Raw genomic sequence first — 13,466 nt, forward strand, 5'->3', positions numbered from 1 at the left:
ACTAACATACTTAAATAAATTAAATATAATACTGTTCATCACAAAATCTATAAAAATATAAATGTACTGAAGAGCGAAGACCAGTAACAAATAAATTTATTTATTAAATCAGCAGATACTATAATTTCTTACAAGATCACATCACTATTATTAACTCCAACTCAGGGTTGGATTTTGTACTATAATTATAGTATTTATACTATAATTTCGCCCTTTGTACTATATACTATCCACATCTAAGGATAGTACGGTAAAATACTATAATTTTAAGTTAGTGAATTTTCTCAAATTTTAGTTTTATTTGATATAAATATTTCGATCGTGCGTGTATCCGACCGAATTCTGATCACAATTAGGTATAAAATTAAAGTAAAACAACATAGGTAGACTAATATTCTTACAAAAAAACCAAAAAACATTGCGATAGCATTTACCGTTAAAAAAAAATTGCGACACTTCTCATTCACACAGTGAAATTAGTTAGTTTTACACATTTTTTGTATCGGATTTTTTAAAAGGCTTGCTTTTGTGTTTAATGCTGAAACACAATTGTTGATTTTAATGACTACATAATAAGATTAGTTCAAAATAATGAAAGTGTACTATAATTTTTTCGTAAATACTATCCTTTTCATTTTTCTGTACTATCTTTTTCAACATACCTAAATCCAACCCTGCTCCAACTCTCAAAAAAAATTGTCATGTCAGATATGTTTTGATTTTGACAGATCGGGAGCTAACGCAAAATATTCGAGAAAAATAATGAATTGAAATTATTTAATTAGCTAAATAAAAGCAACTATTAGGGAAGTACACGTGGAGTTTCGCTAGCGGCGATTATCGCTTGCTCCTTTTAGTATACAAACATCATTAAATACAAAAATTGTGTTGCCTGAGTAGGGACACGTAAGTCATTTGGTCTAATGCAAGTGAATAAACCAAAGATATGAGTCGCATAGAACTGTATATGTTGTGTTTGTGCGTTATATTAACAACTGCTGAGCTTCTTGGACCTGATGCGCGTAAGAAAACGGAGAAAACGGAAGATGAAGACGAATCAAATAGCTTGGATACGAAATCGAGCAGTCCGGAGGCCGACTACTTGAAGGAGTTGACTGAAGCTATGAACAAGGAGATTGTGACGCTTCAAGAGTATGCTGATGCACTTAGGAACTCGAAAGATATACCAAAAGATGAGGACCCAAACCATAAAGGTATATAACTTACTTTTCTTTGTCAGGTCAGTGTGCCACATGATATAGGTGCCGCCAAATAAATTTAACATAAATTATTCTAGTAGAAAGCTTATAGAACAACATAGACCTTGTGCTGAGTACAATGGTAGATTATCTATCAATCAGAAGATAGAAGCACTTTGCCATAATGCCAAGTGGTCCTCAAAACCATTCACTAACATCTAGATAAGATTGAACATGAATTTAGTTCTGATCTCCAAAATTTAATAGCTTATGGACAGGTTCCAGATAACCTATCCAATAGATAAAGTGAAAATAAAGTATAAATACAACAGAAAGAAATCTTCTGATAACCTAACTAATATTTATTCAGTACTTTTTGAATTAACCATAAATATGTGTTGTAATTTCAGACAGCCACTTAGATCAGATGGAGTATACCTTGAAACTGTTAAAGAAGAGTCTCCTGAGGCATACGGAGACGGCATGGATTCATGACCCTAAGTCCGGAGAACAGACTGACAATGAAATTGAGGTGAAATTCTATTTGAGTGATAGTTATGCTTGCTACACACATATTAGGATCGGTATTAGTTGGCACAGCATGGCGGCAACACTGAATGTGTAGATGACCCCGCCTGGCACAAACGGAACAAGTAAGATGAGTTGGTTTTTTTGTTCAGTAAATATTGCGGAACCAAATATGTGTGTATCAAGCCTTACAGTACCCTGTTCCTGAGGTAAGGTTGGCTGAGTCTAGGTATATTATAATTTTATCCTGTTGATTCCATTCCCATGGAAAATAAAAAGGAATAAAAAAGATAAAGAAATTTAGTTTAATTGTTAAAAAGTAATGTGCACTGCATACATAATATTTTGGTCATCCATTTTTATATATGTAGATTATTTGTCCTTATAGAAAATGGAAGAGAACCCGCAAGACATCCTGGACACTTTACCACCATTACCTGAGGAAGAAGACACTGAGTTAACACCAGAGTTGCGTGAAGGTAAACATAGTAATAACTACCTGACCCGCGCAACTTCGCTTGCGTCACATAAGAGAGAATGGGTGAAATTTTTCCTCGTTTTTATAACATTTTTTACTGGTACTCTGCTCCTTTTGGTCGTAGCGTGATAATATATATAGCCTATGTCCTTTCTCAAGTATCAAAATATCTCCATACCAAATTTCATGCGAATTGGTTCAGTAGTTAAGGCGTGATTGAGTTAAAGTCAGACAGAGATATATTGCATTTATAATATACTAGCTGACCCGCGCAACTTCGCTTGCATCACATAAGAGAGAATGGGCCAGAATTTTCCACCAAAAAATCGCGACATTTATATACTCAGCGACAGTCAAGCAGCTATTAAAGCTCTTTGCTGTTTTAAGGTCAATTCGGGACTTGTACTGAATTGCATAAAGAACCTGAACACGGTAGGTCGTACAAACAACGTTAGGCTAGTTTGGGTACCAGGCCATGCGGGCATAGATGGGAATGAGAAAGCTGATGAACTTGCACGGAAAGGATCAGAATCACTCCCAATAGGTCCAATAACCAATAATTGGACTACCTGATGCGACAGTCAAACTGGCAATAACCAACTTCACCAGGGACCAGCATCTGAAAGAATGGAAAGCCATATCTGGACTAACCCATTCGAAACTGTTCATAAATAACGTCAACAAAAGCTGGAGTAATAACCTAATAAACCTCAGCAAAGACAGCATCAAGAAAATACTTGGTGCTTTCACAGGACACTACGGCACGAACTACATGTTAAACAAAATAGGAGCCATAGATGACCCCAAATGCAGGCACTGCAATGAAGAAGCAGAAACCATGAAACACATACTGTGCGAGTGTGATGCTTTAGGAAGGAAAATAATGGATCTTCTAGGATGCGGTTACCCTAAACCAGAAGACTACAGGCTGCTTCCGGTGGGGTGCATAGCAAAACTGATAAGTTTTGCCCTGCCCCCCAACGTCTAGAGTAGCAAAGGAGGGGGTGACACAAAGGATCAGGAATGGTCGAAGTGTCAGCCAGGCATTAACTGGCACCCCCACCCCTAAGATAAGATAAGAAGGCGTGATTGAGTAGCAGACAGATAGACAGTCAGACAGAGTTACTTTCGCATTTATAATATCAGTATGGATTTTCACTTGTTCTAATTGTGAAAGATTAATTGTAATGAAACCTGACTTATCCAAGTGTTTTTTAACATGGCTCTTGAAAGAATACAAAAATCCTAACCCACAATTGGCCAATGTGTTCAAAGCTTGATCTGTGCTTACTCTTGACAGAATCTAATAAGAATTAAATTAAATCAGGTTTAAGGTACATATTGTCAAACCAGTCTCTTAAAGGCTTAAGAAGTGCATCATTTGATGCTGGTTTTAAAGTGAAATTGGATTGTTTGATTAACATTATTTTCTTTTTAAACCAGTGTTTTATCAAGCGCTAGTTTGGTATTTAAAAGTACGATTGGACATAAGCTCGAATCTGATTCATTCAAATTCACGTCTATCAGGATTAAGCCTACTGTCCCACGTTTGGGGTCCCCAAATGTGGGGCAGTAGGCTTACCCAACAGTGGAATATTGAGCTTATTTTTTTTTATTATCTATATCAATAGCTAAAGAACTCTTTGAGTTTGCAATGGCGAAATTGAACCGTCGTTCGCCTGACCTTCGCGTGTCTATACTGCAAGTGAAGCAAGCAGCCGACGCCGGGTACGTGCCGGCTAAGATCAAGCTGGCCTGGTCATATCTCTTCGGGGAAGGTGTGGAGCTCGACCTTGACAAAGCTAAGAAGATATTCGAAGATCTCGCTGAAGAAGGGAATGCTGATGCCCATGCTGTATGTATTTTTATTCTTATTATGTGATAAGATGTATGGATGTGAATGAAGCAGAATAAGTTTGTAGAGATTGTCGCAATTGGCGTTCTTTAGTCTCTGCCTGCTCCTATGGGAATCGAACCCACGACCTCCCGCCGCAATGGCAGCTTCGTGCCACATTATAGTATGTATGAACTTGTAATAAAATCTTGTCTCTACACAAAAAAGCTCGATATTTGGGTACCTCACGAGATCACTGAAAGAAATCTAATGAACCGTGTACTCATTTGTGATTCTTGAGGCCAAAGAGATTTTATTCAAAGTCAATAAAAATATGTATGACATACTATAATGCGAAAAGACTTTTTCCACGACCTAATATTATCCATGTATACAACGTTACCGAACTGAAACAGCCGAAGTGGAACCGAAAATGTGTGTAACAAAACTGAAAGGGACAGTGACGACGTGTTTATTTCTCCAGGGCATGGGTTTCCTCTACGCGACCGGTATAGCTGTCCCGGTGTCACAGGCTAAAGCCCTCCTGCACTACACCCTGGGCGCGCTGGGTGACAGTGACTATGCTCAAATGGCCCTGGCCTACAGATACTGGAGCGGCAACACCGTGCCCAGCTCCTGTCATAAAGCCATGGATCTCTACATGAAGGTCGCTTCTAAAGGTGAGTGAGTCCTACTTCCTACTCACATTATAAATTCTAAAGTTTGTGAGTGTGTATAGATGTTTGTCACTCTGTCACACCTAAAGATTTGAACAGATTTTGATAGAATTTGGTTGATAGATAGTTTATAATCTGAATGAACAATATAGTTTACTTTTGTCAGTTTATATTTTTTTACTGACTGGTAAGCGCAAATAGCTAAGCTATGACTTTCTAAATGCTAATGATGAAAACCGGCGAAAAAATTGCGAGGAGGACTTGCGCGACGAGCAGACCTAGACAGGCAAATAGTCAAACGTACAGCGGAGTCTTATTAATAGAGTCCCGTTTTACCGTATACCCGAATGTCCCGTTTTACCCTGTATCATAATAATCAGTATGTAATGAACAGTGGCGAGTCAGGTGACGTTCAGCGGAGGCCCAGCGATACAGCGCACGAGACTCATTGACGAAGCTGAGGGCGGCGGGGGCGGAGCCCTGGACACCGACCTCATCGAGTACTACCAACTACTGGCCGAGAAGGGAGACGTGCAAGCGCAGGTACGTTTGAACTCCAACGCAAACTAACGTCCTCCGTTTTTGAAGTCCAAGTAAGATTGTTTAGGTGAGCACACAACTTTACTCATTATATGTAGAAACAAAATATACCCAACTGTTGTCCGGAACAAAAGACGCACAGTCGCGTCGGCGGCACTCTGTAATTGCTAGAACAAAATGTATGAAACGCGCATATGCGTCGAGGACACTTAGTTTTGCATTACGAAACGCACAGACGCGTCGGGGGCACTGAATGCGTTAACTGCTATGACACATGGATTAAAACATGGCAGCTTAACGACGCGCCACGATATAATCGATCTTTGACATGCCGTTTTAATTCACATGTCGTAGGAATTAGGTTTATCATGAGGTTACAGGTTTGATTCTAATTTCTGAAACGTGGTTCTATTTCACACACATACATCTATCGATATTGTACAAATATATCATTACTCTTACTCGAAACTTATTTCCACAGGTCGGTCTCGGTCAACTGCACTTCCAAGGCGGTCGTGGCGTGACCCTAGACATCAACAAAGCGTTGCACTACTTCCAACAAGCGGCCAAGACCGGGAACGCCGTGGCCAATGCGTTCCTCGGCAAGATATACCTCGAGGGAGGCGACGGCATCAAGGCTGACAATGAGACGGCGTTGCGCTACTTCAGGAAGGCTGCCGAACTCAACAACCCGGTCGGTCAGAGCGGTTTGGGAATCATGTATTTACAGGTACGTAGCAGAGGTGTTATAAATATTGGCATCCGTATCCGCAAACGCGTAACATCCGCATTGTTTGTTTGTTTGTTTGTTTGTTTGTCGTATGGTTAGTGATCAACCTGGTGTCAAAGTTGTTCAAGCCGCCCGAGAGGCCTTTGACATGGCTTAACGACTGTTATCTTAGTAGACAACCACCGGGACCGACTTTTAACGTGCCCTCCGAAGCACGGAGACGCCTAGTTCAAATACCACTATGCGGTCACCTTAACCTTAACCGGTTGCTTAACCCACAGATCGTTTACCGACCGTTGAGCGCAACTGGCTATGGGCGCCATCGACATCCGCATTAATTCAGATATTCGCATCCAAATCCGGAGTCATGCTTTTACAGATACGGATGTTTATAGCCAACAAGCAAGTTGCAAACCAGGGGTGTTGCGAATACATTGATTTACTACTAGCTGACCCGCGCAACTTCACTTGCGTCGCATAAGAGAGAATGGGTCATCTTTTTCGCCGTTTTTGTAACATGTTTTACTGGTACTCTGCTCCTATTGGTCGTAGCGAGATGATATATAGCCTATAGCCTTCCTCGATAAATGGGCTATCTCTATATCTATCTATTTCTGAAATGTAATATAGTTGAATGTGACAGGGTCGTGGCGTGCCGAAGGATACGAACGCTGCGTTCAAGTACTTCACGATGGCTGCCAACCAGGGGTGGGTGGAAGGACAGCTGCACCTTGGCTTCATGTACTTTGGTGAGTACTAGTGAGAATTTATTTCTAGCAACCAGCACACAACCAACCACCACGCGCAGTGTGACTGACGTCACAAGTCCTGAATCGCGCTATCGAAGTTTGCACTGCAATTGACTATATATACAAGTTCCCGACTACAACAGTCGGGCAGCCTAGGCCCACCAGGCATGATCACCTCGCCTGGTCGGAGGATCCTCCCTTTGTGTTGGAGGAACATGATCACCTCGTTCCTCCACATTTCCATCAAAATTGTTCAAGCCTCCGGAAAGGCCTTTGACATGGCTTAACTACTGTATTTTAGTAGACTGATAAATTATATATTATGCCTTACGTAGCACGACGCCTTGTTATAATACTACTAAGTGGTCACCCATCTATGGAATGACCGCGTCTAAGGTCGCTTAACCCATAATCGTTTACCGACCGGTGAGCGCGATTTGCTATGGTGTTGACTATAAGTATGTGGGATGATGTGTCCGAACGTAAGGTAATGTGTAAGATAATTGAATGTATTATTATTGTATATGTGTATCCAAACAGAAGGAATTAGCGGGAAGGTACGAGTGGGAGAAGACGTGGAAACAATATGTTATTTCTTTTAAAGAACGAAGGAAAGGTTTTTTTTTTCTGAAAAGTGAAGAAGACGGATTTTGTACTAACAAAGTTTTACGTATATTGATATAAAAGTTTTACCGTCTCATTCATAAACACATTATAAACCTATTTTAGTTAAACAACTACTATAATATGCTTTCTCTTTTTCATTTCGCTAAGGAGTGAAAGAAACAAAACTCTTTATGAGCCTCTCATAATTTCATATATTTTTATGAATAAGAGCGTTAATTTAAAGCCCCAAATAATGCTCTAGACCCTAGATGTATTGGTAATAATGTGTCGTGTGTGTGTGTGTGTGTGTGTGTGTGGGTCAGGCGGTATCGGCGTGCGGCGTGACTTCAAGCAGGCCAACAAGTACTTCTCGCTGGCGTCGCAGACGGGCCACGTGCTGGCGCTGTACCACCTCGGACAGATGCACGCGCAGGGCCTGGGCGTGCTGCGCTCCTGCCCCACCGCCGTCGAGGTAACGCCTTGTGCCAATCAATATCATTGAACAACTCACACACGGTCATTTGATTCCAAACGAAGCACAGCTTGTACTATGGTAACCAAATAACTGATAAACATACTTATATACTTCTAAATACGTACTTATATAGATAAATTGAAATCCAGGCTCAGAACAAATACTCGTGCTCATCACACAAAGATTTGTCCCGGGTGGGATTCGAACCCACCACACGCGGCGCTACGGTTGTTGCGGCGAGGTGACCGCTTAAAACACTGCGCCAAACGTGCAGTTTTGAACCTTTTTTTCAATACTTAAACCCGGATAGGCTATTTGACAAGGTCTTAAAAACAACTTCATATTTAGTAAACGTTAAGGAACTCTGTAAAAGTTGCATTTTTTTAATTCTGAGGCATATTCACTGTAAAAATTAAATAATGAATTTAACCCATTAGTGTCCCAATGCTGGGCAAGAGTCTCCTTCCGTAATGGGCCGGGTTAGGCCTTGAGTCCACCACGCTGGCCAATTGCGGGTTAGGAAATAAATATTTAAACTTATACTGATAAAATTATTATTCACGATCATGTTGTATCATATTTTTTCGTAAATTATTATTAAAATTAAAATTACTACTATATTGTCTCACTCAGCTGCTTCCAACGACAATACTAAATTGTGTTGTGACGTCACTATGTCTTATTTCTATACTGAAATGTGTTTTTGACATTTCATAAATAGTAGCTGATTTGATTGGTAGTCGACTGCCCTATTCAGTGTCACACCGCGAGTGGATAGGAGATCGAGACATGAGACCGACACGAAACCGAGATTGCGACAGTAACTTTAAGCCCGCTGCACACGACGCTTGTTTTGCTGCTGGATTGCTTGCGGGGCCCTCTGCTGGCTACTCTGCTGGCAGCGCTGCAAAAAAGTGACGTCACTGCTGGCTCTGAAGCGTGGTTGCGTGCTGGCTGTCGATGATAGAACGTGTGCTATTTTTCGTGACGGCTTGCTTGCGTGTTCTCTTTTTTTCGTGCTCTGTTGTTGAAAAAATATGTCGCAACGTGGTCTCCGGAGCAAATTAATGCTTTAATTGACGCATACAAAGAAGAACATATATGCTTGACGCATAACGGTATCCTGTTTTTTTTATGAGTGGAGTCAGAAGTATCAGCAACTCATTCCACTCATCTTTCAACATTCGGGTATAATTGGTGAAACTGGCAGGATCTTCAGGGCTTCAACAAAAATGTAGTATAAATTAAAAATCATTATACATTAAAAAATCAAGTATAAAATTAAAAATTCAAAAAATTGAGTAACAAATAAAGTGAAAATGTTATGGATACATACCCGAGCTCACCAAACACCATATTCAGAACATTCTTTCCTGTATCACGCCGTAACAGCCACTCGCGACTCCACAATCTACGTTTCCGTTGTTCAAGTGCTCGTTTACGTTTATAAGCAGTAACTACAGCTGCCACGATAATTGCTCTCCTACGTCGAATTATTGCAGCCGCAATAGTTTGTTGTACTTGAGCGTCCATGATACTGATTACTGTTGGGTACTGTTGAGGTTAGAAACACTCGTCTCTTTAATGGGTGCGTCACTTCGATGCACGCCTAGCGACAAGCACCGTGTGAAGCCAACCTACCAAGGGAGCCATCAGCGCACCCAGCGCCACAGCCAACTTCGAACCCAGCGGCAAATTCTAGCAAGCTATCTAGCAGCAAAACAAGCGTCGTATGCGTTGGTCTTTACTTATGACCTGTCTCGGTCTCGCTTTAGTCTTAAAGCTAGACCTCAGATTTTAAGTCTAGTGCTAGTCGCGGCTTCGGGTGTCAGTGTCCCGTCGTTCTGTCCTGTCCTGTCGTGGCGTGAGCTGCCGCCTTAGTGGGGAGTGCAGATCTATACCAATATTATAAAGCTGAAGAGTTTGCTTGTTTGTTTGTTTGAACGCGCTAATCTGTCTGTCGGTGGTCAGTTGTTCAAGAACGTGTGCGAGCGCGGCGCGTGGGGCTCGCGCCTCATGCTGGCGCACGCGGCGTGGCGCGCGCGGGACGCGGACTCGGCGCTGCTGCAGTACCTGGCGCTGGCCGAGCGCGGCTACGAGCTGGCGCAGACCAACGCCGCCTTCCTGCTCGACAACGGTAACGCTGGCTCTCACTACTAAACCGTCCTCGATCATTTTATGTCTTTACGAAGTTAGGATCGCTCTATGCGCTCTCCTTTCTTATCGTTCGTTTCCCAGGCTGTACCGTAGGAAATAAATTTTACAATAGTTCACCACCGCGTGTATTATGTAGACGAGTGGACGGCGGGCGACGAATTGAACTATCGAATAATAAGGTGTACGGTGTGCAGGCGAGGTGCGGCTGTTCGGCGCGCAGGCGCGCTGGGCGCGCGCGCTGCAGCTGTGGGCGCGGGGCGCGGCGCAGGGCTGCGGCGCGGCGCGGGTGAAGCTGGGCGACTACCACTACTACGGGCTGGGCACGGCGCGCGACCTGGAGGCGGCCGCCTACCACTACCGCATCGCCTCGGAGCAGCTGCACAGCGCGCAGGCCACGTTCAACCTGGGCTACATGCACGAGCGCGGCCTGGGCCTGGCGCAGGACGCGCACCTCGCCAAGCGCTGCTACGACCTGGCCGCCGACACGTCGCCCGACGCGCGCCTGCCCGCCGCGCTGGCGCTGGCGCGACTCAACGCCGCCTCCGCGCTCGAGCACGTGCGCGACGTGAGTCCCGCACTCTTACTTACTATCTATCGGTTATCATTACGCATACCCATACTTTTTGTAACATTTTTGGGAGTCGATAAATCTTATCGGCGCCCCCGACGCGTTTGACTAAAACTAAACAATATTTTTCAGGAACTACATTATAGAAAAGAATCTCAAGATTTTAAACACGGATGTTTTTCTTCGCTATTATTATTTTGTTGACTCAGTTTGAGACCTCACCCCTTTAATCCGCTCAGAACGCATAATCCTGTCGACTACCACTGATCGTTTAAACTATATGCCGTATACCGAGGACAGCTGCTAAATGTGAACGATGAACAGTCGTTGTTCCAGAGCCCGCTGGCGGTGATCTTCCTGTCGGGTGACGGCGCGCTGCTGTCCAACTGGGACCTGTACCTCATCACGGCGCTGCTGGGCGCGCTGGGGCTGGTCGTGTACCTGCGCAGGCCCGCGCCGCAGCCCGCCAACTGAGTCCACAGATAACACTCGTCACTGGTTTCATCGACATTCTCTTAGGCCTAACGAAAATTAACGGAGGTGCAGCTAAGATGCTGAGAATAAAACTTTTTAAAAATAAACCTTAAGTCCGTTGACACGTTGGTTAAAACGGTAAGCCAGAGTTTGAATAGGCTGAATCGGTTGCGCGATGGTTATGGTTACCTTTGCGTAGGGAGGCCGTGGCTTCGATCCACAAATAATTGTTTCGGGTCTGGTTCGGGGTGTTTGTGTCCGTTGTTTGTAAAAGTCCCCGCAACACGGGAGCAAGTCTTAGTGCAGTAAAATCAAGAGTATAGCGCTCGGCGCGTCGTTAAGCTGCCATATTTTAAACCACATGTCATAGGAGTTAAGGTTCATTTTAAATTGCTTTTATCTCAGTATCTTCACCGCACCTCCGCTGGTTTACGTTAGACCGTAAGCCTTTTTCTTACTATTTTTAAGCAATAGTTCCTTATATGACGATTTACCTCTAAATGTTGAACATAGCATGAAAAAGCTTATGTTGGTGAAATCGGGCATCAGGGTAGAATTCTCAAAAGCCACTAATATCTATATAAATAAATATGAATCACCGAAATGTATATACGCCTAAAACTTTAACAACTAATCCAAATTGGGTATTTTTTTGTAACTGTTGGTACAAAGTTTGTATGGGATCGATGGGATCAGAAATCCCATGGGATTGGAATTAACGTAATAAAATTGTACTATACCCAGAGGAAATGGGGCCAGTCCGCTAATGTAATAATACCAACAAGTTTATTTTTTATTTTTGTAGAAAGAGTTTTATTAATCGTGTAAGTCATCACTGGGTTATTATTTTACATTGCACGTGACGTAGTGCAAGTCAAGATAAAAAAATAATTAATACCAAGCTAATATTGTAAAAAGGAATAGATAATAATAGCAAGTTATATTATCTTTGAGGCTTCAAGTGGTTTTTGAGAGTTCGCCTTTTTTAGCTAGTAATACAAATGTGTTTTAAAACATAATGTCTTACTAATGAACGTCTTGCAAGCTCTGTAGCCTTACCATGAGTTGGCGTAGTTAAAAACTAGAGTAGTTAACGTGAGAACGCAGCTACAACAGTGGGCTCAAATAGGGAAAGAATGAACGACAAAGCCAATCTACATTCACTGTTGTTTAATTTAACTACACGTTATTAAATATGGCGACCCATGGTATAAATTTTGGTACCTTAACTATCCGCTAGAGGCGCTGTTCGAGTTTAACGAGAACTACAGTGTCTCCGGGAGACTATAGTTACCAACTCATGGTAGCGCTACTGATTAGTTAAGTCACTTTCAATTTTGAAACTGTATATGAGTGAAAAAGACAAAACACTGTAGAACTAATCAGAGCTCACACGACGTTTATTTGTAATACAATTAACATACTAGCATCCTAAGACCACGAAACACTGAACAGTTCTCGATCGTAGCAGAAAGCCTTAGGCAGCAAGACCTCCACTGATAAACATCTATACTAATATTATATACATCTATATCTATATTATAAATCTTCTATCTTCTATATTATAAAGCTGAAGAGTTTGTTTGTTTGAACGCGCTAATCTCGAGAACTACTGGTCCGATTTGAAAAATTTTTTCAGTGTTAGATAGCCCAAATATCGAGAAAGGCTATAGGCTATAATAATATATCATCACGCTACGACCATAGGAGCAGAGTACCAGTGAAAAATGTTACAAAATCGGGAGAAATTATGATTCTCTTATGTGTCGCAAGCGAAGTTGCGAGGGTCAGCTAGTTTTAAATATGTTGTATCTTTATATTAGACTTGCTATACACATTCGGGTCGGCATTCATCGGCCAAGCCGGCCGGTAAAGCCTTACAAGTGCAGATGAATGTTCAGGAAAAATGGCGCACGACGTCGCCGTGCCTGAATGTTTAAAAGAAGTTGTGACGATCGGGTCCGAAGGAATTACGCGATCGGCATAAGCCGAACAAGTGCAGTAAATGCTTCGAGTCGGTTTTGTTGTTCGATTAATACTGCCGAACCGAATATGCCGAGCCGAATATGTGTGATGTCTTAAACGTGAGTTCTGCCCCGTATTTGTGGTCTATAGTTAAATTGTACATTGTGATTAAGGTGATATGTTTGTTGTAAATATATAATAAAGTGTTGATATGTGAACTAAAGTTGTATTTATTTATTTATACAGCAACATACAAATTACACATTAAAAAATGAGGCTGTTGAGCGAAATTCAAACCTTCTGTTTTGATAATAGAGCTTAAAATTAATAAGCATATGAACTCTGATTCATTGCTCTAAAACGCGTTCTACCCTTATCGATTATCGGCTAGCTGTTGACTTGAACAGCGCCTCTAGCGGGTGCTTTAGAAACTAATATTAAGTACATTTTAAATTTCAAACACTATCGACTGTACAAAATCGTGCA

At 42.0% G+C, this 13,466-nt stretch overlaps 1 protein-coding gene across 1 annotated transcript; it reads left to right on the plus strand.

The window, feature by feature from the left end:
* The first annotated feature begins 702 nt into the window (after window positions 1-702).
* Hrd3 (HMG-coA reductase degradation 3) lies at window positions 703-13,222 on the plus strand. The gene is made up of 12 exons (XM_076127197.1): window positions 703-1,214; window positions 1,610-1,731; window positions 2,116-2,206; window positions 3,837-4,060; window positions 4,524-4,719; window positions 5,111-5,259; window positions 5,738-5,986; window positions 6,630-6,735; window positions 7,665-7,813; window positions 9,788-9,953; window positions 10,168-10,538; window positions 10,866-13,222. The coding sequence occupies exons 1-12, from the start codon at window positions 947-949 to the stop codon at window positions 11,013-11,015; spliced, it is 2,241 nt and encodes a 746-aa protein (XP_075983312.1). The 5' UTR covers window positions 703-946; the 3' UTR covers window positions 11,016-13,222.
* The last annotated feature ends 244 nt before the right edge of the window (window positions 13,223-13,466 follow it).

The sequence above is a fragment of the Anticarsia gemmatalis genome, chromosome 19, assembly GCF_050436995.1.
Source record: "Anticarsia gemmatalis isolate Benzon Research Colony breed Stoneville strain chromosome 19, ilAntGemm2 primary, whole genome shotgun sequence".
NCBI lineage: Eukaryota > Metazoa > Arthropoda > Insecta > Lepidoptera > Erebidae > Anticarsia > Anticarsia gemmatalis.